We start from the raw sequence: 12,142 nt of genomic DNA, 5'->3' as shown, positions 1-12,142 counted from the left end.
ATATCCAATTCTATGTTTCCGTCTCTTGACACCTGGCATGCTCCTGAAAAGGCTTGCTGACTCTTAACAACCTCTTTTCATAATCAGGGACTATCATAATTTGTGAATTAGTATCTTGTGCCCACTCAAATACATCTTCTCTCTTGTATGTTTGAAATGTCCTCCTTTGTCAGGAACTGGAGAACTTTAAAACCAAATGTATGAGGGCAATAGGAATGACCTTCCCAGTAGGCAGTGTGAGGTAACCACTTCAGGCAGCAGATTTCAGGGACAGCAACAGCAGGTGCCCCTAGTCCTGTTCCCCCAAAACTCCCAGAGATTCTCCTCTGTTGCCACAGTCTCTCCTGGCCTTCTGAACTAGCCTGCTGTCTCAGGTACAATTAAGGATGCCCTCCCTTTACCAATGTTGATGTAAGATTCAATGGCCAATTCCTCTGGCTTCTGGCAGTGGAGTGTGTGTGTGTGTGTGTGTGTGTGTGTGTGTGTGTGTGTGTAAAACTTGTCCTTTGCCTCAGGCTGCAAAATATCTTATGGCTGGTCCAGAAGGGTGGCCTCCTTCCTGTGGTGATGGGACAGTAAATCTATAAGCCCTTCTGACATCTAATTCATAATCGGGAGATAAATCCAAAATAATATGCAATAAAGAGAGTCCATGAAAGCTGTGGGGCTTCCATGTTCTTGCCTCTTTGGCACCTCAGTAATTTTGATGTTGTTTCATGAGAACACCCATCCAGATACGAGAGTTTTCACTCAGAGCCCTATTAACAGCCTGCAGACTCCCTTACATTGGAATCACCTCTTTCTTCCTCCTGTGCCAGCTTCAACTTCTCTTGTTTCAACTTCTCCCAAATGGTTGTTTATCTTACCCACTGAACTCTGTAGCATGCCAACCAGGTTTTTAATCGTAACATGGGAACTCCTGCACATTGCAGCTAGGTGTAAATAGAGCCATTGGGTTTCACATCCAAAAGTTTTGGAAGCTCTTGAAGCAAGCTGATTTCAGTCCACCCCAAATCCAGAACAGACTGGCAGGTGTGGAATGTATTCTGTCATCCAATCCCAGCTTGAAGGCAGAGATACTGGAGCCAAGAATGGCCTCCAGGGATGGACCATGAGCAAAGCACGCTATAGGCCTTGGTCTAATCCAAAATTACTCTTCTTCAGCCAGAGCTCCGGATCTTATTTCACCTTGGTTTCTTTGGTTGAGATTGATTTTGACATTCTCTCTAATTAAAAATTATCCAAACAGAGTCAATAAGTTTTTCCCATTGTATTTTATGTCTGATCTGTTTTGCATATTATTTTATTAAATTTCTATACTGCCCTTCATCAGAGGATCACAGGGCAGTTTACAACACAATATTAACTTAATGCGATTGAAAAAATCCCCATATCAATATGGGAGGATTGTATTTAATTAATGAAACAGAATGTAATTTAAAAGGATAACGAGGATGAAGAGACCTGGAGTTAGGAGTAGTTGTGTGGGGAAGGGAAGAGAAAGAAAATCTTTGCAGAGTTAGGAAACGACAACTTAAATTTACCATTATTTCCTTTACCAAGAGAAAAAGCATTAGAGAACGATAATAAAAAGCATGTTCTGTACACCAATGAAGTGCCATTGACAATCAGACTGATTACAGGAGATGCAAGTCTCAACCTGCAGTGCCCTGAGCAAGCCCCAGGTTACCACCACCTGTGTCGAGCTGTCAGCAATTTAAGAGAAAGATTAGTTCCCTCAATAGAACAGAGAAGTTATTTTAAGCTGGGTTCCCCCCCTGATTGCATTCTGCACAATCAGATATCTGAAAGCACAAGCATTTGAGCCTCTGTATGTGACAAAACTGGCACCTCATCATGATCACAAGAGGAGACCAGGCTAGGTATCTGCAAATTCTTGTGAATAACTCCACACTAGGAACCAGGGAAAGTTGTCATCATCTTTTTTACCTGCCACCTAGTTACCATCTTCCCTCAAGTAACTGAGGACGAGACATGCCTATTACCTAATTTTAAATATAACAGAAGCATTGGAATAAAAGAAGTTCCGCTTCTTACAGATGTTTTTCATATATAAATTTGCGCCATGATATTCTAGGGATTAACTCCAGAAGCCATTTCAATAATCCCTGGCCAACATGTGGTTGTTACAGTAACCAGAGCGAGGGCTTGAAACACGGGCAGAATGTTTTTCTGTCATCAATAAGCATTTAAACCCATCAATGTTTGTATTCAATGATGAGGGAATACAATAGTCCAGATGATGCGAGTTGCAGTTCAGCCACACCTGAAGGACCACATGTTCCCCAGTCCTATTGTGCAATATGTTTGGTGTTGGGTTTTTTGTTTTAATTTTTTTTATTAACAATTTCAACATAACAAAATATCAAGTCATTTGCACATAACAAAATATGTATTTTATCAAAGTAATTGGAAATGTACACCCAGTTGCTTTTTTCCTTTAATTTTTTTTTGGGGGGGCCCAAAGAGTGGGGCCCTAAGCAGGACTGGATGGGCTGACTTCTAGATATTATAGATCCTTGAAAGAGTGGCTATTACAACCTTTGAAGGAAGTCTGCAATGAAATTTTGGAAGGGAAAAGGGCACCAGAGTCGTGGAAAGAGGTGTATATTACACTTATACCGAAAACAGAGACTGAAAAGACTCAGCTTAAGAACTACCGCCCTATATCGTTACTTAATGTGGATTACAAAATTTTTGCTGACATTCTGGCCAAGAGATTGAAAAAAGTATTGATGGAAGAGATTCATAAAGACCAAGCGGGTTTTCTCCCGGGAAGACATTTGTCTGATAATTTGAGGAATATAATTGATATATTGGAAAAGTTAGAAGTGAATATAAATACTAAAGCAGCTTTGATATTTGTGGATGCGGAGAAAGCTTTTGACAACATCTCTTGGAGCTTTATGAAGAAGAACTTACAGGGGATGGGGTAGGCCAAGGTTTTGAAAATGGTATAGGTGCAATATATTCTGAACAAAAGGCAAAATTAATTGTAAACAATGTGGTGACGGAAGAATTTAAGATAGAAAAAGGGACACGACAGGGGTGCCCAATCTCTCCATTGCTTTTTATATCGGTCCTGGAGGTTTTGCTGAACATGATTAGAAGGGACCGGTTGGTTAAAGGTATACAGGTCGGAGCCAAACAGTACAAATTGAGAGCATTTGCAGATGATTTAGTACTGACGTTACAGTAGCCAGAATCTAGTACTAAAAGGGTTTTAGAACTAATTCAAGAATTTGGTCAAGTGGCAGGATTTAAACTGAACAAGTCAAAAACTAAGGTTTTAGAGAAAAATTTAACACCGATTGAAAGAGACAGAATGAGACAGGTTTAACCTGCTATGTTTAACCGTGGTCAAGAAAGTGAAATATTTGGGGATTAATATGACAGCAAAAAATGGGAACTTATTTAAAGATAATTATGAAAAATGTTGGACGGAAGTGAAAAAAGATTTAGAAATTTGGTCAAATTTGAAGCTTTCCTTGTTGGGTCGAATTGCAGCTATAAAGATGAATGTTTTGCCTAGAATGTTGTTTTTGTTTCAAACATTGCAGATTATGGACAAAATGGACTGTTTCAAGAAGTGGCAGAAAGATATTTCTAGATTTGTCTGGCAGGGCAAGAAGCCCAGAATAAAATTTAAGATATTAACTGATGCAAAGGAAAGAGGCGGATTTGCCCTGCCAGACTTTAAACTTTACTATGAATCAGCAGCATTCTGCTGGCTAAAAGATTGGCTGCTTCTTGAGAACACAGACATTTTGGACTTAGAAGGTTTTAACAATGTTTTTGGGTGGCATGCATATTTGTGGTACGACAAGGTTAAAGCACATAAAGCATTTAAAAACCATATTGTCAGGAAAGCATTGTTTAATGTTTGGATAAGATACAAAGATTTATTGGAAAATAAAACCCCAAGGTGGTTGTTACCAATGGAAGCGAAGGCTCAGAAAAAGCTCAATATGGAGGCCAAATGGCCGAAATATTGGGAAATTTTGGAACAGGAGGGAGATAGACTAAAACTGCAGAGCTAAAAAACAAAGTGCGAGATTGGCTACACTATTACCAGATAATGGAGGCATATAATTTGGACAAGAAAATCGGCTTCCAGGTGGAAAAATCAAAATTAGAAACAGAACTGTTAGAACCCAAAACTAAGATTTTGTCAAAGATGTATAACTTGCTGTTGAAATGGAATACTCAGGATGAAACGGTGAAATCTGCTATGATTAAATGGGCACAAGATGTTGGACATAACATTATGTTTGCTGACTGGGAACAGTTGTGGACCACAGGTATGAAATTCACGGCATGTAATGCCTTAAGAGAGAATATTATGAAAATGATATACAGGTGGTACATGACCCCAGTCAAGCTTGCAAAAATATATCATTTGCCCGACAATAAATGTTGGAAATGTAAAGAAACTGAAGGTACATTCTTTCACCTTTGGTGGACGTGCCCAAGAATTAAGGCTTTCTGGGAAATGATCTACAATGAAATGAAAAAGGTATTTAAATATACCTTTCTGAAGAAACCAGAGGCCTTCCTTCTGGGCATTGTCGGCCAACTGGTGCCAAAGAAGGACAGAACGTTTTTTATGTATGCTACAACAGCAGCAAGAATACTTATTGCAAAGTATTGGAAGACACAAGATCTACCCACTTTGGAAGAATGGCAGATGAAGGTGATGGACTATATGGGATTGGCAGAATCCGAGACCAGGGGGAAGAGTCGCTGGAAGAAGATTGGAAGAAATTTAAAGATTATCTACAGAAGTATTGTAAAATTATTGAGTGTTAGAATGATGTTGGATTGAAATTAAGTGGTTTCCAGCTGTAATGCTTTAAGAGAATATGAAAAAAAGGATTATAAATAGGTAATAATATAATGGTAAGGATTTGCTGAACTAACAATTTGGGGTGGAATACAAAAAAGGGAGGTATGAGGAGGTCCAGGAAACAAGTTAAAAGAAAATAAGTAATTGAAAATGTATGTGTGTTTTTTCTTTCTTAAAAAGTTTCTTTATTCTGTATTTTTGTTATTCTGTTTTTCCTTTTTTATTTTATTGTAATATTATAAAAAATCTTAATAAATATCTTATAAAAAAAAACAAAGAGTGGGGCCCTAAGCTATAGCTTGTTTAGCTTATACGTAAATCCGGCCCTGGGTGGGGGTGTCACACCTCTAGTACCTTTTTCACAGCGGGAGTGATGATGTCCTTTGCTCAAGTGATATTTTACAAGCCCGGAGGTTTGGAAGGCAGGTCTGGCCTGGCCCCTGATCCCTTGGCACTGAGTATGCTAGGCTCAGGCAGTGACTGGCTCAAGGCACCCTGGGAAATTCATGACTGCTCAGGGATATGGCCCCACCTAAGCCAAAGCACTGCACCACCCTTTGCCAGCTGAAAGCACACGGGCACATTACACACCAACTGTTGGCAGCTCAGGTGGGTGGGCTGCAGGCATGGTAACACAACACATGCATGGGCTGCTAAAGGTGGTTAATGCATCTGAAAATGGCAGCGTGCCTGGGGAATGCTTATAGGGGCAAGTGCTTTTCTCATGTAACTCACCTATGAATAAGTCTGGGATTCTGCTCAAAATAGGAAATGCCAGATGATTCTCCAATGAGTCTGCATGTTCACCATGGTGGCAGAACAAGTGTAGCAGGGGCACTCCTAAGCAATATTTGTCCTGCCTCCTAAGTAACGATTTCTCACATTTGGAATTTAATCTTTTTAGAAGAAGGGAGCAACTTCACACAATGCCTTAAACATCCAGTTTCCAGCTAGAGCTTTCTCTCGTTCTTGCTGCAATTCTGCCTTTCTGGTGCTTGTAATGCTTTTCTGACTTCACCATCCCAGCAGTGACACTGCTCATCAAAGGGCAAGAGATTTCTAAGCAGCAGATGCAGCTAAAACGTTGTTTGCTCATGTCCAAATCAATTTTTGCAGCAAGCTTGTTTTATTGATTTTTCTGTCCCCCATGCCTATCAATACTGTTTCTGGTTTTTGTTTTTTTTTTAAATATAGCACAGGCAATCTTTATCTTTTGCTTTGATACAAATATTCTTTTAAAAATCTCTTGATGCCCTCTTGATGACCTTAAGAAAATAAGCAAGAAAGCCAAGCCTATTTCTCCTGCTCCGGAGGATGGGACCTGAACATTGGATCCAAGTTACATGAAAGGAGATTCTGACTAAACATCAGGAAGAACTTTTCAATAGTAGGAGCTGTTGGACAGTGGAACGGATTCCCTTGGGGGATGGGGGTGAACTCTCCATCCTTGGAGGTTTTTAAGCAGAGGTGGGATGGCCAGTTGTGTGCCAAGGCACCTGAGCCACAAAGTTGCCAGGAGAACAATAAAACACATGGATTCAAATAGGCCACAACTTTATTGGTTACAGATGTGAGTGGTTTGGCTTAGACATTGGGGTGAAGCCAGGCTGTATCTTGACTCCTGCCTGTCTGCAGGGAGTCCATTTAAGGGTAAACCACCAATAGGGGGCGCCCTATGACTTACATCAAATAAGGGCACCCCAAGGGGTCCCTGTAGGGGCTGTGACATGGCCCTAGCCCACGCCCAGGTTTCGGACAGTATTCACACCCCAGATCCCTTTAACAGGGTACCCTTACTGAGGAGGGGCAGGCGAAGGCAACCTCCCCTCCCTCCAAACAAAGGTTTACCCAATGCCTAACCTCACAAAAGTTGTGATGATTGCTAGCAGGTAGCGAAAACCAAATGGCCGGTGCCAGCTTGCCAAATGGTAAAATTCCTGGCCTGAACAATATGGCGAATGACAAGCAAGGTCATATCTGAGCAAAGCATAAAAAGAGGGTGGGGGTTTGGGTGATGTGGTGATGGGGCGAGAGAGAGGGAACCGCCCGCCCGTGCTACAGTTAAATCGCCCGCGGCCACACCCACCCTGAAAGCTGACTGGCTGGGGCTGTTCCACAGGGGGAAGAACCCCAGCAAAGATGACGCGGCCAGCAAGACGCAGGGGAGAGGCAGTGTCCTTCCGCCCCTTAGGCCAGTAAGCTGTTGTGTCCCAGCTGCCCAGCCGCAACACTGCCCACCAGGAAAAGGTGAGTGGACCTAACGTACATGATCTAGTTGAGATCTGTGCATTGCAGGGGGTTGGACTAGATGCCCCTCAGAGTCCCTTCCAACTCTATGATTCTCTGAAATATAATTCAGATGAAAACTAGCCAATGATAAATTGACATATTGAGGACAAAAATTAAGTCTTTGCCTTCACCAGTATGACTTTGCTTGCGTCTGAGCTGGCAGTGTTGGAAGCAGCAGGAATGCTGGTGCAGCTGGGCTTTCGCTTTGAACCAGCGAGACACTTCACCTACTCCATTATTTGGCACATTTAAGATATCCTATTGAACAACTCTGAGCCATAAACCACTAACCAAAACCATACGTGGACTTAAAGGAGCCCTCAAAAGGTTTAATTTTTTTTTTTTACGTTATGCAGCAATTTTTTTTACCAATTCCTTACACCCCACATGTTCATCTCTAGAACCCAAATAGTCCGCTTGCCACTTTATTGCTTCTGTTGTGAAGTAAAAAACCTCTTTGTGATTCCAGATGTAATTCAAAGAGAATGAGCCTGGAGTAATCAGGAGGAGGGAGAGGGTTTAAAACTTATTTTGGCTAATTTCTTCCAGTAGGTGGTATCATAACTCTGTCGGCTTACGAAGAGTATAGCTGAAACCCACTGATCTTTTAGTCAAGTCCAATCAAGCATTTTGATAATCAGTTCTAGATTCCTTGCCTAGAACTTGTCTGGATGTTCTTGTATTGGGCCTAATGATCAGTTCTCATTTGGTTTCAGCCTCCAAACACATTTTATAGGGCAACTGATGCTTCAGACACTATCGTCAGAGGATATGTGGGGTAGCAAAGATGTTTCCAGTAATGGAGGAGGATGAAAGCAACACCAACCTAGAACCAGAATACCAAAAAACAAAAAATCATAGGCAACAAAACTGTTAAAGGCCTTCAGGTCCCATTTAAAGTGGCATTGAGAGCCAGTGTAGTGTAGTGGTTAAGAGCAGTGGACTCGTAATCTGGTGAACTGGGTTTGCGTCTCCGCTCCTCCACATGCAGCTGCTGGGTGACCTTGGGCCAGTCACACTTCCCTGAAGTCTCTCAGCCCCACTCACCTCACAGAGTGTTTGTTGTGGGGGAGGAAGGGAAAGGAGAATGTTAGCTGCTTTGAGACTCCTTAGGGTAGTGATAAAGCGGGATATCAAATCCAAACTCCTCTTCTTCTTCAATGTGTCCTGCTTTATGAGTACAGTCCTTTGTTTGAAGAAGTCCTCTATTTGAAGGGCTGCCTGGTCCAAGTCCACTTTAAAGAACCATAAGAAGGAAGAGTTGCCTGTCAACTTAATGGCAGAGTAGAGGTGAAAACTGCATTATATGACTAAGGAATTAAGCATCTAGGAATTCCTCACTCCCAGTATTCATGGACAATATGCCAGTCTATATCATTTTATTCAGACACAAACATTCTTTCTCTCTTTCATACACCCACCCACACTGTCCCTTTGTCCTGACTCTGACTGACCTGGGCTCTGCTTCTCCTTGGGAGTCTGGCCTGCCTGCTTATTGTCAACCAGCTGACCTTGGATCTTCTTCCGCAGAGCCCTCTCCTGCTCTGAGCATCTGAGGCAGCCACAAATCTGCCTCCACCCTGACTTGCCATGGCTGCCTTGCCCTTGACCACCGCTGTTATGCTTGTCGGTGACCAGCATTAATCACTATTGCATCACCACCTGAGGGAGGCTGATCAGAAACTGCCACTTCCCAACTAGAGAATTTTCAGTGTATAAAATGAAAGTTGCCATAGCTTACTGGACTGGCTGGTGCCTCCTGCTCTGGCACCTCAGAAGGGACTGCCTTGTCTCTGACTGACACCAGCCTCCTCCTCCTCCTCATTACAACAGAAAGGAATGCTTCTAGGGTACAGAAGGACATCTGACACGAGTGTTTTTAAACCAGTTTCCCCTCCATACAAAAGTACAAGCACACAAGCAGTTGAATTGACTTAGCTGGATGCTCTGAGCATCTGAGCAGGAACTTCTCTTGCGATTAGGGCTGGGCGATATATCAATATATCGTCAAAAACCATTTTGAAGCCCATAGTGTGATATCGGTTTCATAATTTTTGACCTGGTAATATATTGCGAATCGTAATGTGTGTTTGGACTGAGCAATATATTGTCCAAAACCAGTTTGAAGTACCAAATCATGAAGTGTGTGTGTATGTGCTATTCAAAAATCACAGTGAGAAAAACCATGAAGCCAGTCAATGCTTCTCTTGATTCCGCATTCCTTGTTAATGTTACCTCTGCCAGCTCAGCTCTCCCCTCCCCAATGCAGGGGGCAGCAAATGACAAGAGCAGCGCCGAAAAAAATCACGATGCAGGAAAAGACGTGAAGCCAGCCAATGCCTTTACATAGCTCCATCTTTATTTCAGACATTGTGATATATTGGTATATCACAATGTTTAGCAGGTGATATATTGAAATGTTGAAAACCAAATATTGCCCAGACCTAGTTGTGATATGGCCTAAAATATCATCACCCTACAAAAGCAAAAACCATTTTTATGTTTTTTATCTAGTCCCCCTGCTCCACCTGCATGCACACTAGCCCAGTGTGATTTATTTGTAAAATTCTCCAGGAGAAGTAGCCACAGAATGTTATATTCTAAGATAAGCAGTGCATCATTATCTATTATAAGACAACACTCCCAAAGAGTAAACATAAGAGGAGGATAGTGACAAAAAGGAGCTGGCCACTTGCTGAACGACGCTGAGGAACAGGCTATTTACAGAAGAAATGGATCAGCTTCTGCTTTTCCGCTGTGTAAATCACCAATGTAGAATGTGCGCAGACTAGCCACTGGCGGGATGTAAACAATACTTAAAATGATCTGCATTGATTTGTTTTTCCTGGTCTCGCTCTTTGGAAGCAAAATGTGTTTATGTGCTTGTGTGTGGTATAATAATGCATCTAATTCTCTGAGAACATCCTGTGTGCCAGATCTAAAATATGTGTAGTTCAAAGAAGACATAACAAAATATAATAGGGATTCTCTCTGTAAACACCTCCCAATTCTTTGGAAACTGCCACCCCTCTAAAATTAGCAAGTTAGGAGAAGCATAGCTATGGAAGACTGTCAGCCATACAATAATAGAATCATAGGATTGTAGAGTTGGAAGGGACCCCAAGGGTCCTCTAGTCCACCCCCTGCAACACAGGAATCTCAGCTAAAACATCCATGACAGATGCCCATTCAACCTCTGCTTATAAACCTCCAGTTCTTTGATATTTAAGGTGCTTTTGATAATCTGTAAACTTTGACTACCTGAGCAAAGTGAGGCCTTTGGTTTACCTCACACATTTATCATTCCATGCTTGCAAGTTTATTAGCAACATGCTTTTATGTCTCCCTGAGGTATCAGGCTGAAATTGGTACATTTGTTCCAAGTGCAATTCTGTGCTTCAGATTCAAGCAACAGCTACTGTAGATCCCATGCCCATTTTCCAGCAAGGAAGGCAAGATGCAAAACACAAAATATATTGTAATACAATTTCTTCCTTGAAGATCATAATAAAAGTGGAGGTGAATGTTCAGGACATAACAACACACACCAAGCTTGTATTAATAGCCATCCAAGCTCCCACAAGTGCTCACACGGAGGGGGTCAAAAGTTTGAACTGGAAGATGAAGAGGAACAGGAAGTTTGAGACACTCCTGCTTCTGTTTTGTACCCAAAGAGACTCTAAATAAGACCAGGATCTTCTTTTCAGTAGAAGGACTCAACTCTGTTACATCTAAAATGCTAATAACAGGGCACTGCTGGGTATGGCCTTAGTGCATTTCCTTCCCCATTGAGTAGCTCTCTCCCACCTAAGACTCCCAGGTCAGAGGGTGTGGCTTCTAAGCAGATGCTTGGAAACATCTTCCTTTTTAGAAATCAGCTTTCTGTACAGAAACAAAGATGGCAATAGCAAAAATAAAAATTCTTACAAGAGTTGAATGTGGGGATGGAAGAGGCTACTTTTTGAATTCACTTTTTTGTATTCACTACATTAAAATTAGCATATGGAAATGGCAGCACAACTCATCCCAAACTGAATAAATATTTCATAAGCAGCACACAAAAATGACAATATCATTAATAAGGTAGTACAAACAAAGGACACACACCCCCATCCCAAGTGGGCTGGATTACTAGAGCCACACCAGGAAGCGCTTTGGATTAGATTTAGGCCAGATGCAAAACCAGGACACTTGTTTAGAAAATGGCCTGCTTACCTGGGGTGTTCAGCAGCCTTGACATTTTGCAGGTGTAGGAAATGAACTGCTCACAATACTCAGCGCTGCTTGTGATGGCGGAGATCTGATCCATGGTGGCACTGTAATTCAGCTGCAGCAAAGCGTGCTTCTCCGGCCTCTTGCTCACCACCGGGGAATGTTCCTGCAAATCATGATTCACAGTCGTCCACACTTTGTCCTCTGAAAGAAAAATAAAGAAAAACAATTCAGTGTGCCAGAATCATCACTTATCATAGAAAGGCCACCTGAGCAGGGTATGAGGCCACATGTCCTTTCAAAATAGGGCCACCTGGGTCTCCTTGACTCAGCACTTTAAGTGCCATGGAGAAGAGCCATCACCTCCCTTTGCAGCCCCACATTGGTTATAACCACTCCTTTGACCTTGCCAGACAGAAACATGGACAGGGTCACGGGAATGACACCCACAAAGCTGGTGATCAAATGTCACCAGCACTCCCATTAAGCCCACCCACAGCCTGTGGGAAGCCCAGGGCAGATCTTGCTGCTGACCAAGGCTGCCTCATGGCCTGTAAGGAGATCAATCCATTGCCTGCCCAGGAAGGGAAGGGATCCCCCAGCAACAGATGATGTCTGTTTCCTCTTGCTTTATTGTATATTTTTCTCACTCTGTAAATGAAACCCATCAAAGAGCAACTTTTGTGATCTTCCTTGCCAATCTGAATCCAAAACAACTACAGTACTGCCTTTGGCAACCAAAACCTTTGGCAGATCACACTCTAGGTTTCCTTA

The 12,142-nt window shown here is 42.2% G+C and overlaps 1 protein-coding gene across 1 annotated transcript in view; it reads right to left on the bottom strand.

Moving 5' to 3' along the window:
- Positions 1 to 12,142, bottom strand: part of CNTNAP2 (contactin associated protein 2) — a 971,924-nt gene that overhangs the window by 235,548 nt on the left and 724,234 nt on the right. Inside the window, exon 13 of the mRNA XM_053359792.1 lies at positions 11,372 to 11,572. Within this exon, the coding sequence (XP_053215767.1) occupies positions 11,372 to 11,572 (201 nt within the window). The remainder of the gene's footprint in view (positions 1 to 11,371; positions 11,573 to 12,142) is intronic.

The sequence above is a fragment of the Podarcis raffonei genome, chromosome 12 (genome assembly GCF_027172205.1).
Source record: "Podarcis raffonei isolate rPodRaf1 chromosome 12, rPodRaf1.pri, whole genome shotgun sequence".
Taxonomy (NCBI): Eukaryota; Metazoa; Chordata; class Lepidosauria; order Squamata; family Lacertidae; genus Podarcis; species Podarcis raffonei.
The sequence above is the reverse complement of the archived record's forward strand: the minus strand, read 5'-3'. Positions and strand labels throughout refer to the sequence as shown.